At 36.8% G+C, this 25,760-nt stretch overlaps 1 protein-coding gene across 8 annotated transcripts in view; it reads left to right on the top strand.

Annotated features, from left to right (window-relative positions):
• Positions 1 to 25,760, top strand: part of TANK (TRAF family member associated NFKB activator) — a 41,670-nt gene that overhangs the window by 13,662 nt on the left and 2,248 nt on the right. For 5 of the 8 annotated variants that reach the window (XM_026674540.2, XM_087949862.1, XM_026674539.2 and 2 more), the window contains 6 exons: positions 2,043 to 2,151; positions 6,329 to 6,459; positions 11,593 to 11,772; positions 12,975 to 13,048; positions 14,421 to 14,539; positions 16,905 to 17,212. In XM_026674540.2, the coding sequence (XP_026530325.1) occupies positions 2,043 to 2,151; positions 6,329 to 6,459; positions 11,593 to 11,772; positions 12,975 to 13,048; positions 14,421 to 14,539; positions 16,905 to 17,212 (921 nt within the window). The remainder of the gene's footprint in view (positions 1 to 2,042; positions 2,152 to 6,328; positions 6,460 to 11,592; positions 11,773 to 12,974; positions 13,049 to 14,420; positions 14,540 to 16,904; positions 17,213 to 25,760) is intronic. The other 3 variants (XM_087949866.1, XM_087949865.1, XM_087949867.1) reach the window with 1 other exon arrangement.

Here is a 25,760-nt window from a genome sequence, read left to right as displayed (position 1 = left end):
TAACTACTAGGGTTGTTGGACCGGGGGATTGAACGGGGGGGAACGCCGTCGGCTGGCAAGCCATCCCTCCCCTCCATCCACGGCACCCAGGGAAAACCCAACGCCAGGTGGTATTAAAGGTTCGATCTAGAGCGGAAGAACTATTGGTCGGGGGACCAGCAAACCCCTCTGCTGGAGCCTTCCTATTCTCCCTCCCGCCCCAACGAAAATTGCCCACTCCTGATCCCTTTAAGGTGGGCGGGATTAAGGGGCGTTCCTGCTGGAACGCGTGCTTTCTGGTTGGTCGCCCCTCTCCGTTCCCCCCATTTTCCTGCCGTGTTAACTTCGGTGGTTTTATCTTTTTTTCTTTCTTTTTGGCGCGCCTGGTATAGCTTTTTTATCCCCTGCAGGGCCAAGGGAGCAAAGGTTTTCTCTTTGTTTTTTTTTTGTCACGCGGCACCCAGAAACACTGCATGGGCTCTTCACCCCCAACACTGACTGGCACAAAACTTCGGCCCACGCCTTGCGCAACAGCCTTTTCCCCCTCTGGTTTCCAGGGTTTAGAGGCCCTACCGCGACTTTTAAATTTATTGCTGCTGTTTTGGTTATTTGTAGATGTTTTCCAGAGAAAGTCTTTGCCTAGATAAGTTTGTTTACTGAACAGACTTTCTTAGTCTGAAAGAAGGGCCTCTAAATGGTACAATAAACAATTTAGCAAACTTCAGTTTAGTGATCCCACTGGTGCAGGCTCTGTCCCTAAATGCGTCTGTGCTTCTGTGATATCCTGATTACCATTTAATACATTAACAAAATTAATAGATTGTGGGTGTCAAATGCCATTTGGATTCTTCCTTTCCTTAATTTAGTTCATTGGTTTGAAGTTTTCCCAAGGGCAAATTCCCAAGGGCAAAGTATAAGGCAGTTGCTTAAAGTTTGTCAACTTAGGAGTGTCTCCTATTTAACTTGGTGCGACTTAAAGAAGAGGCTTTTGTTCCGGTAACCCTCCTTCTTTTTTACTCTATGGTCTCAGGGACTGGTTGGAGCACCTGTCAGTTTATGGCTGGTGGTGGGTTCTGGTTGGCCACTTGTTTTGCTAGACTCTGCAGATCAAAGCTGTGTCAAATGCATAGAAGCCGGAGTCATCATGGCCAGATGGTACTCAATACAGATGGATATTTGGTTGTCAAGTATATCTTGTAGTTACTAACTTGTTGCTGCCATCTGACTCTAAAAGAATCACTTGTGCACGCTGGCTGTCAAAAGCATCTTTTCTTCTGTCTGTTTTAGCTGTCATGAGTGTGCTCTGTACAGAAGTGTTGACAAGACATTGCTGTTGTACATTTTCAATTTGGGTCTTAATGACTTTTTCTCTTCCTTCTGCTTCCTGAGGTCATCCAGGCTGCTCAAGTATATTGACCTCTTTGCCTTTTAATGGGCTTATGATGCAGCTATTGCTATCTGCTGAGCTCTTGTTATGTTTTGAGAAAGTTGCACCCTTTCCGTTGCCTGCTCAAGGCTACGGTTTTCAGGAGTGGAAGAATGAAAAAGAAAAAAGAAATTGTGGCACTGCTATTGTTCAACCAAATAACTCATCTGTCTGTGCCAGAAAGCTGATTGTTTTCTTGTCCATAATTGTCTTGTCAAAAGTGGGGGGAAATCCAGAACTTCTTTTAAAATGGCAGTATAGTACAGGATACTAGATAAATTTGAGTACAGCCATGAATATGATATTGATACTTTTGACAAGTCACTGTTTTGCAGCCACACCTGCCTTTATCAGATTATTGTGAAGTAAATGGGGGTGGTGTGTGTTAAACAAAGCCTTATATTCCACCCTGGTTCTTCAGAACAACAATCAAATGAGAATATAATAAATAAACAGAAGGGAAACAAGATACAAAGGCATTTCCAGCTCCTTAAGTATAAAATCAAGCTATGGTGTTTAGAGTTTGAGGCAGTAAATCTAAGCGCTAATGCCATGGCATAGCCATTCTTTATGCCTGCTGAGGTAAAACCTATTCATCAACATAAAATGATTGCTTCCAATTACACTATCATTACAGACAGACAGCTATGAGAAGCAGCTACATGAACAGCAGGAAAAAAACCAACTTCTAATGAACATTGTTGAACAACTCAAATCACAGTTGGCTTCTATGACTGCCAACAGAGGTAGGTAGTTTTCAAACGTGCTTTTTACCGACTTATCTCCCTGTTTGTGTCTCTTGCCATCCTCGCGTATCTGTGTGTTTGTGTGTCTGTCTTATGTGTATGATGTCACAGGATTCTAGTTCTTTTCACATGATCCTCTTAGTACTGGAAATACCTACATTAAAAACTTTTTAAAAAGAAAACAGGCAGTCTTTTAAAAGCTGATTTGCCTCCATTCAGAATTGTGTTACAGAAACAATTTCTGGTCACCATTTTATAGCATAAAAGGTTGATGTATGAATATTGAACAAGAAATTGGGATGAGTAAAACACAAGGACTGATTTTAACTGGGCGAAATCAGGGTCAAGCTATTTTCTAAAGCGCCTGTAAGCCAGACAAGGAATAATGGATGGAAACTGAACAAGGAGAGATTTAACCTGGAAATAAGGAGAAACTTTCTGACAGTGAGAATATTCAACCAATGGAACAGCTTGCCCTGGGAAGTTGTGGGAGCGCCATCACTTGAGACTTTCAAGAAGAGATTGGACTGCCATCTGTCAGAAATGGCATAGGGTCTCCCGCTTGGGTGGGGGGTTGGACTAGATGACCTACAAGTTCCCTTCCAACTCTGATTATTTGTTATCTGTTATCTGTATGCCAAAGGGCAAAACTTTTTCAACCAAGATACTTCAAATATCATTTACAAAATATGTCTAAACTCCAGGACCCATAACTCCCATGGAATTCAAATTTGGCAAATTTTATAAAACATGACATAAACATCTGGGACAACCATGACTGAGAATCTCCATAGATATGGTGCGGGAATATGAATGAATTTCCATAAGAATTGCAGACTACAGGAACCATTTGTGCCTTAGTTTGAGATGCAAACAACACAGACACATCCCCAATAGCCTGCACCTGCATTCAACAATGAAGGGACACAGAGCAGAAAACATCGCAGAAAGCACAACTCCACAACCCAGCAGTTTCAAGAAGGCACCACACCCATTTTCACTATTCAGGTTTCCCTAGGACACAGAAAAAACTCCAAAGTGGCCTCAAGGACTGTCTAAAAGAATGCAAATGACCAGCTGTCTGAAAGGAATATAAATCCTTCCATTCCCCACCAGGGGTGGGATTCTACCGGTTCTGTCCGGCTCTGTAGAACCGGTAGCTCTGAAGAGCAGCAGACACAGAACTGGTTCTGTATCTGCTGCTGTTTTGGCCCACCCGCCCATCCGGGCTCTTACCTGACCGTTATTTCCTGCTTTTTTAACCTTGCGCAGCACAGCTATGGTTGAAAAAGCAGGAAAAATTGCTTTTTCAAATGCTGCGCACCCATGCGCAGTGCTGCTCAGCTGTCCAGGCAGCAAGCTGACAATGTTTCACACGTGCAGCGCAAAACATAAATAACCGAACCAGTAGTTACACCGGTCAGATCCCACCCCCGTTCCCCACCATCCAGTCAGAGCTGAAGAAGCTTCTTAGAAGAGAAGCAAAATGTCTTCAAAGAAAAACAAGAAAGTTCAGTTGCCTCTTGAAAAAGCAGCACCTTTGGCATTTCCTATGTGTTGTTTGATTGTGTTATATACAGTTCAGTGCAAGCTATATTGAAGCAGATATATCTCTGAGGCATTGAGGAATCTGGTAAGGAAATAATATCTGAAAGGATGAGCCAAGGAGTCATGGGTTAGCTAGTGAAATCCTAAAAGTAGAGGAAGTGAAGGAAAACTGTGTGAGTGAATCAACAATATTTTTGGCAGCTCATTCTGGACTTTGTTTCCACTTCTTCCAGTTGGCACCTTCCATCCAGTCTTGAAAGTACTCAACTTTTCAGCCTGATCATTCGATCACCTTTTTGGATCTTGCCCTTTAAAATGGCTAATAATATGCTGCCGTACATTGAAAAACAAACTTTCTCTGTGCTATTTCATAATTAATGAAAAGCATTTTAAAAATGTGAAACTGTAACTTTGGAAGCCATGAATAACAGCTAAAAAATAGGATTCATATTTAAGTAATCTATAGGAAGTTTCTGTCCCAGATTCACTCAGCCCTTATGTGGTTTGTTTGATTTTTGATTTTGACACAGAGTTATGTAAGAGCTTATCCTTGTGTTTTAGCATAATGTGGACATGGTTGGCTATGACTTAATATGGTTTAAAAAAAAAACTAGTATATTTTACATTTGAGATAATCTGAACAGTATTTGTGAAACATAAAACAGAATTGACATCTGAATATCCTCCTCGAATGTCTTTTTGACCACTTTCTTCTATAAAGCCAGATGTGCTACCTGGGATAGAGCTGTAGACATACTGGCAATAAATGAGTGTAGCTTGTCTGAGCTAGCTCTACCTTTAGCTAAAGGGGAGCCACTACTCCAATTGGCAAACTGAGAAAGTGGACAATAAGGTCACCCCGATACTCCCCATGCCTAAAATGCTCATTTCCTTGTGCTATAGAAGAAGCAACATCTCCTGTCTCAAATAGCTGGCTTTCTTGAGCTGTCTTCTAACAATAGCACTTAGACTTATATACCACTCCATAGATATTTACAGTGCACTCTGAGCGGTTTACAAATGTCAGTATATTGTCCCCAACAATTTGGACCCTGATTTTACTGACCTTGGAAGGATGGAAGGCTGAGTCAACCTTGAGCCCAGTCAGGATTGAACTCCAAACTGTGGGCAGAGTTAGCCTGCAATACTGCATTCTAATCACTGCACCACCTTCTGGTGTTGATAGATTGACAGGTTTTCTTCTTGAAATGCCATCCCTTTATATGTATAGTACTTTGATTGGAAACATATTCTGAAAAGTCCTATTGTTTAGTTCTGCTTGCAGATGCTACAAAGGGGTTGGGAGACAGAATGGGACACAGAGTGAAAAGGGAAGTGAAAAAGCCTAAAAAATAAAGTGTAGAAAACAAATAAGGAAATAATTTGTTTTAATGAGAAAATGATGAGGAAAAATAAAAGCTTTGGGTATTTTAGTGGGAAAACAGAAAAGTGATTTCTCTTGCAAAAGAAGACTGAGAGTAAATTTTATGGTAGGGTATTAATATTACTTGCAAGAAGGTGCAGACTCATTCTCTGTTAAAAGGGAAGGCAGGTCAAAGATCAGTGAGCTGAATTTTTTTTTTTTTTTTAAAAAAGAACATTATAAGGAATTTCCTGACAGTAAGCCATTCCCACACTGGAGGTAGAGCAGGAGTAATTTAATGGTTTCCTGTAATGACCAGTAGGTTGAACTAGATGATCGAGAAAGGCCCTTCCATTGCAGTGCTCAGTCATATGGCATTATTCTGTTCCTAGAATATCTCATTTAATTATATCATTTTATGCAACACTCAAGCACTCACCCACTTGGAGGAAGCAGGTGAATGCATACATGCATTTTGTGTGCATGTCTTGATATGCACACTGAAATAGATTTAAAAAGACTATATGACAGGTGTGTGTGTGTGTGTGTGTGTGTGGTGTTTTATGGTTTAGAGATATAAATTAGGTACAAGCATTCTGAGGCATTCTAATAGGTTGTAAACTGGATCTTAGAAACTTGACTTCAAGGGATGCTCTTTCCCAAATGTTCACTCAAAAGAGCAGCTGAAATCTAGATAAGCCAGTATTTAAAGTAAGAACTGACACCCCCAGCATTTGTGAAGCAGCAAATGATTAAGGTAAGGTTCTTAGGGGAAAGTTAGCAAGCTGTCTACTTCCTCAGAAAGAACCCTTCAGTTTAGTCACTGACATTATCCCTCTTTGTGAACCCCAAGTTGGATTAAATATACTCCTAAAGAAATAAGCTTTGGTTCATTATGACTTTTAGCCAGAAATAAGTAACTGTTTGTTGCATTGTGTTGCTTATTGTTCAGTGGAGTATCCATTCTGTTTTAAACAATTTAATTAACAGATTTTGCATTGTTTTGCAGTATCATTAAATAGCAATAAAATGCTATTTTAAAATTTATGCAATCTTTTTATGGTTTTCTTTTTATATCTATGAAAAAGGGTTTTATTTAGAATGTGTGTATTGTTTTATCCATGTGATGGTGGAATAGGAAATTTTATGTATTGTATTTTTTAAATTCAAATTGGGATTTATCTGTGAAATAAAAACCCAATGTATTCTACATTTTTTCCACACCCCACCTAAATATTTAATTCAAAACAATACTTTCTTTTATAGTCAACACACAAAGTCAAGTTCCAGTCCATGAAGACAATGAAATGAGAAGAAATGGTACCTTGTTGAACTCAGATTTTGATCAGCTCCAAGAAAAGCTGAAATTGGCAATGCAAAAGGAAAAGCTTTTGAAGGTAGGACACTTTCTTTAAGATATATAGTGGCTCTAAAAATTTGAAAGAGAAAAAAGTAATTTATAAGAGTGTATTACAAATGTTAGGAAAAGCCCATTTAATGGGAATGAACTTGAAGACATCATCACTCTCCTGCTGCCCCTTAGCGGAAATATTTCACCTATGTTTTTGATTGCAGCTTGTTGTTTCTTGTCAAAGCTTGTCGAAATGTAGAGAAGCTACATAGACAAGCCTGCTTGGAATCATTTGACACTCTTCAACTAGCCAAAATTAAGAGTCACCACAATATAGGTCCACTTAAAAATGGAAAACTTCGATTCTCTCCTTTATGAACGTATTGGTCACAGTAAACTAGTGACAAGGAATTTTCTGGTGCTGCTGAATTATTATTCCCAGCAGCATGTCAAATGATGATGGATGCTAAGAATTGTAGTTGAGCAGATAGCTGGAGACCTGCAGGTTGTCTCCAGCATTGTTTACATTCTTTTGCTTTTTGTCTTACTAGAGCAGGAATGTCAAACTCATGTTGTCATGGCAGTGCCATGTGACGTATCGGGACTTTTTTCACTGTCGTTAAACCGGGCGTGGGCGTGGCCAGCGTGTGACGCATCCAGCCCATGGGCCAGGAGTTTGATAACCTTGTCCTAGAGATTATACATGATTATGAAGCCTAGTAGGTTCCCCAAGTCTGTTTGCATTAAGCAATAGATGGAATCTTACCTCAGTTAAATAGTATGTGGTTTACATGTAGTGCTAGCTTGGGTTTTTGGCCAGTTTCTACCATCACTAGCTGACATAAGAGAATTAGTATGTAATGAGAAAAACTAGAATCTTGGAAAGCTCAAAAAGATTAGTACTTGGCTAAATGAATCTTCTGATGTGGATTAAGGCAGCTTTTCTCAATTCCTAATATCGAACTCTTTTATGAAAGCTTATTTTTTAGCTTGCAGATAATGAGCTAGGGACTTGTATTTCTGTCAACTAAGCATATTTTAATCATATGTGTTAATTTGTTAATAAAGAATACCTATTTTGTCAAATTAGTGACACTTGATAATTATGTTAGAGAAATCTAATTTCAGAATCTCTCATTCTCTCTTTTCTCCTTTCTCTTTAAGCAAGCTTTGCAATTTTTGGAATTGGAAACAAAAAGAAAAATTACATTCTTCTGGTAACAGCGTAGTACCTATATTTACAGGCTGCAAATATGGATATAGCAATCATCATTGCCCCTACAAAAATAGCCTCAGTATATTTGCTTACTTGTGTTCAAGTGATATTTGCATTGTGACAACATGCAGATGTCTAACTAATATTGTGTTCACAAAGTAACCTTTCCTTAATCAAGCCTTCGGTGTTTTACCTGTGGTAACACTAACCTACTTTAGAAGAAGGTCGCACAAATTGGAAAAATAAAAGATGGAAAACGCTTTGAAACTCAAATGTTACATGAAGTGCAAATATCATTATTGTTTTTTTTTTAAATTATGTACTATTATTTTCAGTATATATATATCAAAAGGAGAGGGAGTTCGTCATACTTGAAAGTCAGGAGGAAAGAGGTATTTCCTGTTTTATCTAAACACAAGCGAAGACAAAAAGAATACCCCAGTAAAACAGGTAGCAACATGCTTATTTTAAAAAAAAAAAATGTACCAGGAGGACACTCCTTGAAGTCTTCAGGTCACCTCCAGATCAGAAAAGGAATAGGTCTATTGGGAAACACAGGGAAAGAGCAGGGTGGAAGTCGGAAAAAATAAGCATTTTCCCTGCTATACACCTAACCATAAATTGTGAAAGCAACCGCCAAGGTCTTAGTCCCACTCATCAGATGGTAATAGTGAGGATTCCTATTGAGTGTGCACGTGGTTTTGTTGGTGTGGCTATGTCATTTGAATTGGGCTCTTCATACATGTGAAATTTAAGGCTACAAGCCAATCATAGGAAAATAATGATTCCTATTTTGTCTTCTTTTTCTCCATTGTTACATTTATGCTTGATTCTCCTGTGTTCTCTTGAATAAGTGTGATGCTGTTGTTTGTTTACATAAAACATTAAATCTCCTTCAAATCACACTCTTCTCATGGTAACTCCAGGGAGGTATAGCTGTTTAAGCAACACTACAGAAGTAATTTGTCATTGAAGGTTTCAAGTTTTTATTTGGGGGAGGGGGGGGAACATGGGTTTGTTTATTTAAATTCCCAGTAGAACTTACAGCTGGGAATTTCCTGGTGTCCCCTCAATTATTTGCTAGGGTCAGTGAAGTCCTTTTTCAATCTTGTGTAGTGAGAAGCCTTCAGTCTAAAATTTAACAGTACAGAAGCAACAAAGGGGAAAGGAAAAAAATTACCCAGGGTTATTTTTACTTCCAAGGATTCACCCCACTTCCTGGACTACGTCCAAAGGAACAACAAGGAAATGGAGTTCCGGGTGGGAAGGAATAAGTTAACTGACTAAATGTTAACGTTGCTTTGTGACTTTTATAAACAAAATTATTCTTCCAGCATTCTTTTCACTTTGAAAATCAAAGATTTACGACCTTCCAGAGGTTCATAAATGAGCTCCAGGAACAAGACTAGAGACAAAATAATATTGGGAGTTACAGACTGTCAATCTCTGCTTTAAGCATTTTTAATGTGTTGTTTAGTTGTTTTGCGCTTTTAAGGATTTATTTTTAGAAATAAAAAGTGGGTTCAAATATTCTTCGTCTCACAAATAGATATAGTTATGCACCTTCTCCAGGTCCATTCTAACTTCCTTCAGTTTATCATGTGAAGTTTTAGAAAGCCCCCATCCCATTGTATTGCTTTCTATTATATTTTAAACATTTTTTTTTCTTTTAAAAAAAATCGTATGTTCCTTAGAAAGGTCAGCTTGCTTGTTGCTGTTTTTAGAAATCTGTCACTGTCTCAGTACTTTTCACATTTTTCGTTTATTTCTTCTTCTGTTATTTCTCTCCTATTATTTGTTACCATCTTCCTTGGCTCCTCTCTGAGCAAAACATGGTGCTAATAGCTTTTCCCACCCATCCAGAAATAGAAAAATAGATTTCATCCTTCTAAAATCTTTCCATCAAACACGTCCACAAATTTATTTTATTATTTACATTTACGCAGACAGCTAAAAGCACCAAATGTTCTCTAGGTGGCTTACAAAAAGAAAGGAATGACTGAGTAATATTTTTGATAGTGGTTATAGTACTGGTACTATCCACCTTATTTTCCATTTCCTTTTTTAAAAAAAATCATTAAATTTGCCCCCTATCTCGCTGCAAGGCAACTCTGAGAGGCTTGCTATGTCGAAATAAAACCATAAATATATAAATATTTATATAGTTACACAGTCACACATAAATAGAATATTTTGACATTTCAACTGGGGAATTAAAAATGTATTCTACATAGGTGAGTTTTTACCACTGCAGCAATTTTTCCTCTTTTCAGTTTGAGGAAATACTTACCTTCATAATAGCATTTTGCCACCCAATATCTATCCAGAAGTAAATCTTATGGATGAGCCACTAAGAAGGTAATAAGGCTGTACTTTGCTTCTTTCCCCATTCAAAATGGGAACAAAAGCAAATGTATTTTGGTCCTTTTGCTTGTCATTTGTTAAACAGATTGACCAGATGGAACCAACTAAGGCTTTAGCTACTCATCATTTTCACCGTGTTCCTACCTCTGAGACTCTGTTTTCCAGTTTTGACTCTGGACTGCCATTTCTCAAAACATGCACATGCAACATATAACGTGATTACAATTGAATACTGTCCTTCATAGTAAATTGACAAATGTCATGCATCCATCAGAGCTGGAGATTTTGATCTTCAGGAAAACACAATGTTGTTGCCACTGCTGCTGCTGCTGGTATAGCTTTGTGTTTTTCTTTTTTTCTTTTTTCTTTCTTGCTGATGTTTTCCCCTTTCCAGTATAGACTGTCATTATATGCAGAGAATTAATAGATTATATCCTAATGATGCCGGAGAAAAGTAGACTATTTAAAAGTAGACTATTAAGCTTATTTTTGAAGCGTAATATCTTGAATCTTGCAAAATCCTAAGTGCTAAATAGCTACATTTTAACTGTTCCAGAAATTAAGAGCCTTGAAGACTATTGTCACTTTCTTTAAATATATTTTATCTTGATTCTAGCACATGCTGAAACTAATTAAATATTAGTGAAAAGACATATAAATGGAATAAGACAACATTTCTTGCATTTCTAAGCACTAATATGCATAGTGGTGGTATGACTCCTTTTATGTATGTGTTCAAAATAAAGCACAACTGTTTTGAATAATTGTCCACAAGAAAATCAACTGCATGTTGTAAGTAAATGAATTATAATTATTTCATCTTAACCTAATGGTACTTTACTCAAATCTGATTTCATATAGGAGCAGAAAAGGAGTCCTGATCAGATCAAAGGCCTATCTGGTCCCTTAATCACATTACTTTTGAGAAGCCCACAACTTGTTTGAAGACAATAGGATTTCCCACTCAGTTGCTAAGCAGGTGCCATTAAAAAGAGCCATACTATCTTGGACCTTGGATATTTAGCTGTCTTAGTAATCACTTATCAGTACGAACATCCTTGATGGATTTTCCTCATATTGTCAGCCATTGTTCAATGGTGAATGTCATACAAATCCCATCTTTCAGTTCCAATGGATGATTCCAATGAATGAAGAAGAAACTTATCTATACATTATCCACTTACATTGTGGCTTATTATATACTCTTATGTTGTACCTCTCTTAACTTACCATTTCTATTTTCTTCATATAAAAATTGCCCCATTTCCTTGGTAATTTAATTGCTCCTTTTCTGACTCTTTTCCAGCTCCATCACATAATTTTTTTTTTAAATACAGCTACTAAAACTGTGTGCCATATTCCAAGTGTGGTCACACCATAGATTTGTATAAAGGCATGATGATATTGTCAGTTTTATTTTTCAATCTTTTTCCTAATGATCTCTAACATGGAATTCGCCTTTTCACAGCTTTTTCACAGATTGCTAAGACTTAATTTAGCCTATAACAATCTATTCTATAATGACATTCCTCAGAGCTTGAAAATTAACCAACTGTGCTCTTTCTTTCTCTGTGTGTGTATGTGGTTTTTTTTTTAAAGGAACAATTGGAAAGTGAGAGTGTAAAATTAAAAAAAGCTGAAGAAGATAGTAATTTAAAGGAAAAGAAATTTGAATCTATTATCACTGCCAAAGAAGATGAAATAAGGAATCTAAAAAAGCAGCTGAAAGAAATAAATGAAGCACAAAATTGCATACAGGTATCAAGATACGAAAAAGAGGTAAGAAAATTCAGATACTGATCTGAAGACATTCAGATACTGTAGGACTAAAACTAATTTCAAAAGCCAAAAACTAAATGCAGTGTACTCTTCTGTAAACAAAGTACTCAGAATACTGGTTATTATTTAAAGAATAATCAGATTAATTTCCTCTGCTTTATGGAGTAAAAAGCAGATATAAAGTCTGTCCTTCCTTTGTATAACTAATTTTACTTTAAAGAACCTACTATACTGGCTTCATTTACCCAGGAAAGCCTTTTCTAAATTCTGAAAGCTATGTAAAAGATGGATTAGCAGCATGTAGCAACCCCTGGCCAACCTTAATGGGGTTCTAAAGATGAGTAAGATGAGTCCAGTTAAGGGAATGCTCTGGGAAAAAAAATGGGCTGTAGGGAAAACTGATTTGAAAAAACAACAGTGGAATACCATTTTTTTTACAACTGTCAAGAAAGCTTTCAGGATATATCCATGAAGTTTCCAAAGTCGAACTCGCCTTGAAGAAGACAATATTTTAGTTAATAGGCTTTGAAATAAAACGCCCATGTAATACAGGGCTAATCCACAAGGTGGTAGTAAAATATAATAACTTCTCTCCTTACTTGAGAAAACATGTTATATTAGCCCTGGATCAGCTTTAATAAAAAGCAAAGTGGAGTTTTGCCTGATAGTTTTATGATGCATGTTAATGTACAAAGACTGATGCATAAATATGTATGGACTTAGTAATCCCTGCCCAGTTTCATTATGTGGAGAACATTCTACGTGGAAGAATATTTTGTATGAATTCTTTTTGTATGGAAATGACTGAATTATGGGAGAGCCTTTAATAAAAAAAAGAATGAAACGCAAGTCAGCATTCAATGTGTCCCTCTTATTTAGCTAAATTAATTATTTCTGAGGTATAAGTGCAGAACCAAGGTGAACAGCAGTTCTTGGTTAACTCAGCTATCCAAAATACTTCAGGCGTATTCTAGCATCTAAAAATAATGAGGATATAATCCATAGTAGATTTCCAGCATACATATTTCTAAACAATGATTTTGGATTTTATTTTTTTTGCATAAAAAGGCAAGATACCATTAACAAATGGATATTATATTAGAACTTTATGGTTCTGTTAATTTATAGGGTGATTCTTGCAACAATGTTATAATTCAAGTATTTTCTTTTTTTCTTTTTCTACTTCTGATCACCTTCAAAAGGCAAGGAGTGAAAAACATCCTTCGTCTAGACAGGAATTATCATCAGGGGTTTCTTCTACATCTGTCTGTGAAAGGTATGGAATTGAGTTTTTTTTCCCTCCTATAATAATGCATTGTTTATCCTTGCTTTCTGGTTTTAAAAGATATTTCCCCCTTACTTCTTGTCTTCTCCCATCCCACTTTTAAAGAAGATGTCTAGAACTACTTTTAGGCTGGGTTGACAAATCACAACTAATACAATTTGCTTGGTTTTGGCTTTTGCTTTGTAATTTAGGACTTAGGCAATATACGTCGAGAGGCAACTGCAAATAAGCCAAGCTTATCCACTAAGTCGTGATTAATAAAATCATGGCTTAGAATGATGTGTGAATCCAGTGCTCTAAACTGAACAATTAATAACATAAAAGCTGCAGTGGACACCTGGTGCCTTAATTAACAGAAAGGAAAGGCTTGGTCCAAGCAGAAGAGCAAATGGGTATGCCTATGAATTAAAACCTTCACTTGCTGGATTTCACATGGGTCAATTTAATGATACTTGAAGCCTGGATCATTTTTCAAAAATTCTGGATCTGAATTGGGAAAAAAGAATCAGGCTGGAACAGACTGTCTCCAAAGTCAGAATTATGATCTTCAAGAAGAGAAAAGAACAAAGTGATTATTTCACCTTTCATTATACTCACTATTCTGCATCTTTTAGGACATATTCCTCTCTCCAAACAGTTCTGGACCCTCACTCAACCTCTTCTGAATTCAAACTTCTCCAAGAGAACCTTCACTATCTGAATATGCTTAAACACTGCAAATGGGGAGACATTTTATCCATGGATGGTTATCAATAAGGGTTGCTTTCTACATACCATTCAAGGATAAATGGCAGGAATATGCTCATATTTATTTTGCTTTCATCCTGGATACCAAAATAAAGATATTATATTGGTTCATGCTGGATCTCTCTACTTAAAAAAAAACAACCTACGTAGCAGAGAAAAACACTGATATCTTTATGCCATAAGTTACTTCAGTTATTTTAATTTCTCACACTTTCCCCCTGTATAATCCCCTCATGCTCCAATATTAATTTTGTTGGAGGCCAGAAAGACAGATAAAAAATTCCCGTAGTGTGCCTTTTTGTATTCTCTAATGGGGGCTGCAATAAGTAAGAATCATTTAGTTTGTGGGGAGGAGAGGGGAGGTTTAATCACATTTCTTTGTGGTATTGTTTCAGCCAGTTTGAGAATCTCTCCTTCCCATCAGCTACCTTAAGAAGTTACCATTTTATCAAAATTTCTTGAAGGTGGGATCATGGATCCCTTCCCATAATTTCTGGCCTCAAGTCAGGGTTGCAAACATAGATGGTGCTGGTGTTTTTAATGATATGCTTGTTGGGTTAAAGGAAACAGAAAAAGCACAGGATGATACTTTACATCTGAAACCATTAATCTTTAGAGATGAACTGGAAAGTGTTTTCTGGGGCATGAAGGAAGAATTCAGTCGAATACGTGCGCTGGCAAGAGCACAGACCGACCAGCTGAATAAATGTAGCCTAAGGAGAGAACCTACAACTGGTATCATTTTATTGCATTACTTTCTTCTGAAAACTATGCTTTACTGCCTTCTAACTGTTTGCATTGACTGCGTAGAGATTCACTTTAAGATTATCCATACCTTTTTTTTTTTGTGCATAATACAATGCATTTATTTGATATAGCAATAACCCTTGGGTTTTGGGAAAAATACCAGTGCATCTTCATTTATGGCATGTGATTTGACAGCTCACTTTGCTGTGATGCACGAATTCCATTTTGCAGTGGGTTTACTGGCAAAATAAAGACTTTTGGTCACTCCAAAAATAGACTACGTAGAAGGAGAAAGGCAACAGTGTCTGGGTTACCTCACTCCTTCCTAACCACCATATACTGCTAGCAAAAGCCTACTTTGACCTCATTTGGCATAAAACCACTAGATTTAGGAATCTTGGTCAATTAGGTTTGCAACCACATTCTAATGAATACATTTACATCTTTTCAGCAGACATGTTCACTGACTGTGGGAACTCTTAAATTAAGGTGATTGGGCTAGAAAGTGGGGTCCTTATTTCCCCTTGATGCAATACTGAATCAGGGTTTGTTTGTTTTAATACCCACTGTAGTGGGATAATCTCAGTGCAACACAAGCCTCATGTGAGGCTGCTCAAGTTATTTAAGCAGGTATGAATTTGCAAGTTATTGCATGATATATGGAAAGGATACATACTGTATCACTTGAGATATCCAGAAGTATAATTTCACGGATTTAATCCACAATCTAAGATACCTGATTTCTTTTTTTAAAAAAAAAATGGGTGGCACAAAAGGATTTATCTATAACTCACATGTATTTCTAGGGATTGGGCTGCTGGTAACATTTTGAGCAGACTGAAAAAGTGGCAAACTGTGACTTAATTTTCTTCTAGAGATAAGCCGTTTAATGTGAATGTCTAAAAGCTACTGTCAGGCAAAGCATTTCAGGTTTGAGCAAATAAATACTCTATTTCAAATTGAAAGCTATTTTGCATTCAAAACAGATTAATTTTGGAAGTATTTTTCTCTCTGATAATTCCATTTTTGAGTTCAAAACACACTGTTTCAAGCTCGGAGGACTTCCGAGTGATTGAAAGAGCCTTTTTAAAATGCAAACTTGTTTCAGTTTTTGAATTTAAAACAGTTGAAATTTGAAACATTTGCACACCCCCTACTGAAAGCCCTTTCCTCACCTCAGTTGTAAAAACCATCTTTGCTAGATCAAACCAAAATCTGTCTAATCTATGACAGCCAACAGGGGCCGATCAGATGCTCCTGCAAAGTATATGTGCTTATAACCCAATTTTCGACATTCTTTGTTCTCTAATAATAGCTGCATCTGATTGCTAGGCTTGACTGATTTATAGCCAACTTCCAGAGTTTGGGCAGCTTAGGAATAGCTGATGTAAGTGCTTCACAGTATAACATGCATTGGAATAAGTTAAGTCTGGACAGAGCCAGTCATAGCTATAGGGTAAGCTAATTCAGACATGGCTTTTAAGCTGCCAGAATTGTCTGTATTTTATCGGAGACAAATGTGGGGTTAACTTAATCTCTAGTAAGTGCAGATATGTAGTTGTTTTAGCAAATTCTACAACACTGCTGAAATGATACGACCTGATGTGCTAAAAGGATGTTTTACAGTTTCTCATCCAGTAGTATCTCTCTGAGCTAGGATTTAAAACCATGGAAGAAGGAATAGTTAGTGCATTCTTCCTCCAAGGACTCCCCGCAAAGGATCTACGGAATGAAAGGGGGAAATCTCCTTGAGGGAAAGGAGGAAGAAATGCCCCTTCTCTGTGGAGTGAAACAGTTGAAATCTGTGTTAGAGCACTGAAAGAAATGAGACTGGTTTGAATGAAACCAAGCTGAATTGAAAGAACAGATGTAGTTATAGATAGAAAGGTAATTTAATAATATAGAAAATAAAGATATTTATATGTAAGTAATGAGCCCTTGGAAAAAAAGACCTGATAGTCTGTCTAATTGCTAGGCTATTAATCAAGAAAGCTTTGAGACATAAAAGCAATTGTGTAATATTTTAATTTAGTTCCAAGCAAGAATTCTAACATGTTTATACCTGAAAAAAGAAATTATCGGTTTGACATGGAGAAACACCGATATCAGCCTGCTGTGTCAAATGAGGCAATGAAGGGAATAATGCTGTTTCAAAAAAAAAGCTGAAATCTGCCATAGTGCATTGGGGGGAATTTATTTTTATATATATATGTTAAATTTGGAGACTGCCCATCTCCCTCACAGACCGACTCTGGGGGGTGGAATTTGTTAGGAATTTGTATAACTGAATGATATATTTTAATCTGGTCTGTGGGATATCTTTTCATCTTTTCCTTTGCATCTTTTTTACCAGAAATTCCTTTCTCCAAGCCTATCCAGTGCACTGATGAACAAACAGATGACCTTTGTAATCCCTGGGTTAAAAAGGATACCAACAGAGATGTATCTCTTTTCCCATCTATTGCATCAAGAGGAATGGGACCAGACGAGGAAGAAAACTCTGTGGAATCCCTTTCTAAACTTAATGTCAAGTTCCCACCTACAGATAGTGATACTGAATTCTTGGAAAGCTCTACAGAGACTATTCCAATTCTAAACACTCTGATGACTGAAAATGTGCTCTCAAATCAGCCATTTAACATGGACCTTAGGGACCAGGAGGTGAGTTTCAATAAGATGAATTCTATCTGGAGGAGTATGAGCAATGACTGTACTACATCAGTGATGCAAAACAGAGTTGGGTAAGTTTACCCAACCTTCAACTCATCCAAATGTGCTCATCCAGACTCTTTTGAACAAAGCTCCATGTTATATAAAAACATGTTTCTTTATAAGTCTGGAACAAGAGACTATAATAAATAGAATATCTCTGAATTTAATTTTCCCTCTTCAAAAGCTAATGAGAAAAATGTTGGGGCACCTCAGCTGGTATCAATCTTTTAAAATATATACTTTTATTTTTACTTATGATTGAGCTGTAAGCTGTAAGATTGTGTAGGGACTTCAGTTTCTTTCTGCTATATATTTCCAAGGCAAAACTTACTGCTTGATGTCCTAATAAAAATATCTGCATTAGTCCAGCAACATAGGGTCTGTAGGTACCAATAAGCTTTGAACCATCTGCGTTGGTATCTGCCAAGCACTTTATCCACCTGATTTATTTTTTATATTTTTTTAAAAAAATGAAACCAGAAATTGACATGCCTCCAAGTACCACTCTTTACCACAATTTTTATTTGTGCAAGTACTACTGGGTCCACCAAGATCCCAATTGAAGTAGTAAGACATTGCCAGCCTGGAACTGATTTGCTTTCTGATAATGCATATTTTGTGCCTACACCTGGCCAATTTACTGAATAGGCAAGTCTCTCATAGCAGCCTTTTCAGGATCACATGCTCGCAATGTACCCCCAATCCCCAAAAATTTGCCTGGGCATCTATTATACTCAATGTATAATAGCATGATATATTAGTATTTGAATGTTATTTAAAATTTTGCTATGCAACAACTAGTGTTCTCCACTGGTATTTATTTAACTTATTTATTCAATTACTACAGGTGAAACTCGAAAAATTAGAATATCGTGCAAAAGTTCTTTTATTTCAGTAATGCAGTTTAAAAGGTGAATCTAATATATGAGATAGACTTAGTAAATGCAAAGCAAGATAGTTCAAGCCGTGATTTGTCATAATTGAGATGATTATGGCTTACAGCTCATGAAAACCCCAAATCCACAATCTCAGAAAATTAGAATATTGTGAAAAGGTTCAATATTCTAGGCTCAAAGTGTCCCACTCTAATCAGCTAATGAAACCATAACACCTGCAAAGGGTTCCTGAGCCTTTAAATGGTCTCTCAGTCTGGTTCAGTAGGAATCACAATCATGGGAAAGACTGCTGACCTGACAGTTGTGCACAAAACCATCATTGACACCCTCCATAAGGAGGGAAAGCCTCAAAAGATAATTGCAAAAAAAGTTGGATGTTCCCAAAGTGCTGTATCAAAGCACATTAATAGAAAGTTATGTGGAAGGGGAAAGTGTGGAAGAAAAGGGTGCACAAGCAGCAGGGATGATCACAGCCTGGAGAGGATTGTCAGGAAAAGGCCATTCAAAAGTGTTGGGGATTTTCACAAGGAGTGGGCTGAGGCTGGAGTCAGTGCATCAAGAGCCACCACACATAGACGGATCCTGGACATGGGCTTCAAATGTCATATTCTTCTTGTCAAGCCGCTCCTGAACAACAAACAACGTCAGAAGTGTCTTACCTGGGCTAAAGAAAAACAGAACCGGTCTGTTGCTTAGTGGTCCAAAGTCCTCTTTTCTGATGAGAGCAACTCTTGCATCTCATTTGGAAACCAAGGACCCAGAGTCTGGAGGAAGAATGGAGAGGCACACACTGCAAGATGCTTGAAGTCCAGTGTGAAGTTTCCACAGTCTGTGTTGATTTGGGGAGCCATGTCATCTGCTGGTGTTGGTCCACTGTGCTTCATTAAGTCCAAGGTCAACGCAGCCATCTACCAGGAGATTTTGGAGCACTTCATGCTTCCTTCCGCAGACGAGCTTTATGGGGATGCTGACTTCATTTTCCAGCATGACTTGGCACCTGCCCACACTGCCAAAAGCACCAAAACCTGGTTCAATGACCGTGGGGTTACTGTGCTTGATTGGCCAGCGAACTCACCTGACCTGAACCCCATAGAGAATCTATGGAGCATTGCCAAGAGAAAGATGAGAGACATGAGACCGAACAATGCAGAAGAGCTGAAGGCCGCTATTGAAGCATCCTGTTCTTCCATAACACCTCAGCAGTGCCACAGGCTGATAGCTTCCATGCCATGCCACATTGAGGCAGTAATTGCTGCAAAAGGAGCCCAAACCAAGTACTGAGTACTTATACATGCTTATACTTTTCAGAGGTCCGATATTGTTTTATGTACAATCCTTGTTTTATTGATTGCATGTAATATTCTAATTTTCTGAGATTGTGGATTTGGGGTTTTCATGAGCTGTAAATCATAATCGTCACAATTATGACAAATCACAGCTTGAACTATCTTGCTTTGCGTGTAATGAGTCTATCTCATATGTTAGTTTCACCTTTTAAGTTGCATTACTGAAATAAATGAACTTTTGCATGATATTCTAATTTTTCGAGTTTCATCTGTATGTATGTATCCATCTCAGTCTTGTAGTTCTTGGTGGCTTACAATTTAAACATCTATTACAATTAAAAATACTAAAAATATTTTAAAACAGTAAAATCACTAAAAAAAATCACATGATGATAATGCATGTTTTTAAATTAAAATGGACATTAATTTTAGGCAAGTTTACCCATGAGTGAATGATTGCAAATAAGTGATTCCTTTATTATACGTTGTTCTTCGTTTACTTAAGGGCCTCATGTTGCATGCATTCAGATAATTCAGATTTCTTTTTCCTGACCTGTTTGAGCAACTCTCTGGATATAGTCGTGATGTATGCATGGAGTTGCCTTACAACAGGGAGCAATAGGAAAACCTCATTAATTTTTTATTAATGTTTTATTCTCCTTTACTCCTAGGACAGTCTTCCTTTATTTTATGTATTCCAGATGTGTAGCGCTTCAGAGATGGCTCAGTGAAGCCCAATACATTTGGAAGTCCGATCACAGGAAGTCTGCTTTTGGAACTTAGTACGATATCCTTGGTTCCTCTCCTTCTCCCTATTTTTATCCTTCTGTAGCCCAGTATTAGAGACAGAGGTGGTATTCAGCAGGTTCTGACCAGTTCTGGAGAACTGGTAGTGGAAATTTTGAGTAGTTCAGAATACCACCTCTGACTGGCCCCGCCCCCATCTATTCTCTGCCTCCCGAGTCCCAGCTGATCGGCTGGGTCTTCTTTTGTTGCCCTGTACAGGAGAACGGAGCTAGAAAGCAAGTTAGTGGAGTGGGGAGGGAATGGGGATTTTGCAGTACCTTTTCCTTGGAGTGGGGTGGGAATGGAGATTTTACACTATCTCCTCTGCCGCGCCCACCAAGCCGCGCCCGCAGAACCGTTAGTAAAAAATTTTTGAATCCCATCACTGATTAAAGAGCAGTGTTACTTATAGATAGCCTAGTTTCAATTCTTGCAATCCCTAAAGGTGGGTGCTGGAAAGTAATTTATTTATAATGCATGGAAGATTTACAACTTTACTTCTGAAGTGACTCCAAGATATTTAAACCTTTCAGATAACATTACAATGAGTCTTATGATTCTCCATCCACTCACTGGCTCAGCCCTGATTGTTTTTCCCATGCTGCTCCACTTCTTTTCTGTCTCTGCACTGTCTTAGCGTACTGCTGTGCCATATTGTTGCTGCCCTGTTCCATATACTGGTAGCAGATTGGGCTTCTATTAGGCTGCAAACCTAAACACGCCCCATGATCCCCTTGAATTTAATGCAGCTGCCATCTGAGTAAATTCACACCAGATTGTACTGTGCAGGGGTTCAGACACTATTTAAATAAAATCACCATTTTCATGAACAGTAGCTCCTCATCTTTAAATTGTTAAAGATTACATACGTACACCTTTATCTATTAGAGAATTTTACAACTTAACATTCCCAAAGTGTTTGAATTTTTCATACAATAAGATGAAATTTTAAATGCATGCAATCTAGATTTCCTTCAAATTCTGGAATGTTTGTTCTAATATTGAGGGATAACTCCAATTTGTATCATTTGTATCAGAGAATGGGTATCCACCCAGTCTTGCACTAACTATTTTTTTCAATCATAAAAGCATATAATAACCTCTGCTCTTTCTAGTTTTCAAATGATGAGTATCGAAAGAAAACATCTAAAAGAAAATGTCTTCTAGAACAAAATTCATGTGAAAACTATTTTGATGGGAGTACTTTATTATACACTATATATATATACACTATATATATATACACTATATATATATATATATACACTATATATATATACACTATATATATATATATATATATATATATATGTATGTATGTATGTATGCATGTATACATACCCACACCCACACCAAACTGTCTGTTTCCTTCACTAGGTTTTAGCTTTTCACCTGCATTATTTGATGACTAACCAGTTTTTGCTTTTCATTGCATCAAACCCTGAACTGAGTTGGTATAAAACAAATTAAACTATTTTTTCTATTGCTATAAAGATTCCTGTGGTGTTACAAAGCATCCATTCTATTACTTCTTACTTTCCCTTTTCTCCAATATGTCTCCTGCTTGTTCTTTTAACTAGTTAGACTGTGTATTCATTTCTCAATAGATGGCACCCTGCATTGAATAGTAAAGCATGTGAAACAGCTGGTATGGGATTCTAAGTTGATAGAGAATTATGCAGTTTAAAACAGACAGGCGAATAGAAGTTAACGTGTCATAATGTTAAAGATATTAGGCTAAGATTTTTGTTTTTTAAAAATAAGCACATGCATTTTAAAATTCTGAATAGCCAATACTGTACTATAATTCAGTGATAGCCAGGATGTCTTGATATCTTAAGTGTTTACATTTGGAAAGACAACTGGCGACAGAAAATAGTTCCAATATTTGTTAGTTGTATCCAGGAAGGAATGTAGAACATAAGGCCTTTGATTAAAATTATGTATCTTATCCAGAAACGTAGGCATAAGAAGCCAATGCTACTTTAGACTTCATTAAAGATACAGACACATGTATTTGCTTAAATATTTTGTTACTTTTCTTATCCTTAAATTTGTGCATTCCTTTCAAATATAAATTTGTTTTTATAATTTGTTTGTAACTGATCAAAATCACTGCTCAATTATAGGCAGGAAAAGAAGCTTAAATGCATGGTCCTTTTTAGCAACAGGGGTAAATGTGAAAGTTGTTTTGCTTAAAAAAAAAATATGTCCCCAATTCCTTCAGCATGCTAACATGGCTCTGGCAAGCTTGCATTAAAGTGAAGACAGGGTCCTTCACTTTTTTTTTTGTAAATTTTATTTGAGTTTTCACAAAGAGAAAAAAAATACAAATAAAACATCTTTTTTGAAAGTAGCGTAATCCCGAGTTACATTTCTTCATACAGACACAAATTCAGGTTCATGCTCATTTTTATATTCTATTCCATATCTTATTACTATTTTACATTTTCTGCATAGCTTCTCCCCTCTTTTAATTTTCTCAATTTTATTTTAATTATCTCATCTCAATTCAAATCATTGTATTTATATTTTTTGTCTGTCCTGTTTCAATTATCTATTATCTTTTCTCATTAAACAAAATTTCTACTGTAGTTACTGATTGGAGTATGATGCCTTTATATCTTTTCCCTAAAGTTGTAACATTCAATATAATACATAACTTCCATTCGGATTCTGCTTGGTACATTCTTAAAATACACACTGTATTCTTAAAAAAAGAAAAAAATATAAATGTATATAATTAAAACAACATTCCATTTCAATTCAATTCTATCATTAATATTAATATTCATTAAAGTCTTAACATCTTTAACATTACTTTTCAATTAAATATCATACTTCTATGGGAACAATTATAAGCTTTCCATAGTTAATTCCCCCCCTTCACTTATATTTTATAAAACATTAACTAATTAAAATGTTCCCATTCCTTCCTAATTCAATTTTCTCATTTATTTTATTTCACTTATTTTATTCACAAACATTTCACTAAATTACACTATTTTATCCCTCATTTTAATCATATGTTGTTTCCAATTTTCTAAAGTTATTTCTATTACTAATATAACAATACAATCTTATGTACCTTTACAGAATCCCTTTTTCAGTTAGATTTTCCCCCATTATCTCTAAATAGGTCCTGTTTCTCTATATCTTGCTCCTGTCCTTTGTAACTTCTTTTCCTTTCCTTCTTCCCTCTCTTCTTCTCTCTCCCCTTTTTACCCCCTTGTCTCTCTACCTCTGTTTCTCTCTTCTGTATTCCCCTTTTCTGTTGCTTTCCAGTATTATTCTTATTTTTCAAATTATTTTTCTTTTCTTTGGTTGTTTTTTTAAGTCTTAAATTCTCCATTCTCTCCCCCCCCCTTTCCTTTTTCTTCCCCACATAAAATTGCTTGTTCATTAAAGATGGCTTCTTCTTTGTCCCAGTCTTCTTGTTTTGCAGTCATTTCTTGTTGTTTCTCATAGTTTTAAATCTCCATTTCTAAGAATTGAAAAACGAAGCCAAAAGAACCCTTCCCTTCTTGTGCATCTTCTTTGTACTTTTTAAGTTCCATTTTCAATTCATCCAGAAGTGGTGCCATTGTATAAATTTTTAAACAACCACCCGATTGATTTTAGTCATTCAAATATAATAACCAAGAATCCAAAGATCACCAAATAATCCAAAAACACGCAAGCTGTTTCTTTTTTGCTCTTTTTTTTCACTTTCTCTTCCTGGGGTTACTATTTAGTTGCAAAGTTTCAGTTAAAATGTATCTTTTAGAAGTCTTGTTGAAGTTTTACTGTAGATTCTTTTTAATTCCAGGCAGTCTCCTCCCTCTTCCAGATCCTGCCCTTATTCTTTTTCTCTCCCTTCCTGCTTATGAAAAAGAAAGTTTTTAATGTCCAGAAATCTTTATTATCTCTTTGGCATTTTGTTTTATTTTCAGGTTAATTGCCTATTGATGTCAAAGCGGATTTTTCCGATTTCTTATTTAAGTCTCTTAGTTGGCAGTGTAGGAAAGGAGAGAGAAGAAAAAAAAAGCCAAACCTTTCCCTTTTCACTTTCCTTCGCTGCTTCCGACTCTTCTTTGGGAGCGATGTTATTTTTTGTAAGTTTAAATTCCATGGTACCTTGGTTGTTGCTTTTACAATTTAACCTGGTCAGCCAAAACTTTCACTTCTTATCTTCCTCCTGCACATTCTTTTCTGGTCGAGTTCTCCTTTGTGGTGGCCATTTCTGACCACCGCTGCATCCGCCTTCGGGAAAGGGAGTAATGGCCAGCTGAGGAGGAGAGATGCGGCTCTCCTCAACCCTGCTGGCGGTCTCCCCCCTCTTCACCACCTCTATGGGGCGGCTTAGCCCCGAAACCAGCCGGCTCAGGGCACTCCAGCGGCGAGCCCAGACAGAAACCGCGCACGATCACGGATTTCTGTTTGTCGCTGAAGCCCTTCAAACCGGAAGTCCAGGGTCCTTCACTTTAACGACAAATAGTTGGCCTGATTTGAGATGCATTCAATGAGACTGTGAGACTGTACCCTCCTGATAACAGTAGGTAGATTCACTCCCTGAGTCAGCTGAAGATAGCTTGAGGCACCTCATTATCTTGCCTGCAGAGTAAACGTAGACAGTATGAAAATGCATTTAAAATGTTTGGATCCTTGTATACAGGATTAACCTTGCTGACATCCTAATATTGCTGATTTACACACTTGATTCCCCCATCCTTTTTTTTCTTCTTCAGCAGACAAGAATTTCTGTCATGTATTTAGTACATGTGTTAACAAGTAAAGATGAGGAGGGGAAACTTAAATGCAGCGTAATTGGCAACCATAAGTCGTTAGAACTGTGGCTCTCAGTTGATGTAATAAATTTAGCTCTTCCTTGCAGACTAAATATAAAAACTTGAGTCTGCTTTCTTAGTGTATTGCAGTTTCTTAAACACCTGGATTGAAAACTGTAATAATGAAAACAGGAATGTAGACTGAATTGAACAGTTAGGAATGTTGTGCTTCCCTGTACTGTGGCTCATTTAGGAGTCTTTAATTCAGAATGGATTGCTCCCTATTTTGAGAAAAGCAAAGGTAAAGGGTGTGCCACACCTATTAAGTAAAGTACTTTACAATATGCTTAGATGTATACCATTTAGAAATACATATCCCAATACTTATACAAATACATGGTGTTTAACCGTCTGCATGAGCCATTCAGGAGGCCATTCAGTTTCTCTAACTAAAAGCTACGTTAGCAAGGAGCATGCATAAAGTAGGGTACAGCAATTAAAATGCTAATTCATTTATTTTAACCAATGGGCTGCAAGCTAAGGTCACCTTTGTTTATCATTAATTCTCTTTGGATTCTTGTTTGCAACTGAAATAAACACATTAAAGTTTTTCCATTTAATATGAAGTGGCAGCAGTAGTTACTGAATTTTAATTGTCTTTTTTAATATTTCAAACATCTGCATGTTGAAATTATGGAAATGAAAAAATATATTTCATTAATGATTAAAAGGCGACTAATTAATTGCCATATTAAAATTATTG

Source organism: Notechis scutatus, chromosome 1 (genome assembly GCF_049901735.1).
Source record: "Notechis scutatus isolate UNSWTSFEM ecotype Mainland chromosome 1, rNotScu1.2, whole genome shotgun sequence".
NCBI lineage: Eukaryota > Metazoa > Chordata > Lepidosauria > Squamata > Elapidae > Notechis > Notechis scutatus.
Note: the sequence above shows the minus strand (reverse complement) of the source record. Positions and strands in the feature narration are given on the sequence as shown.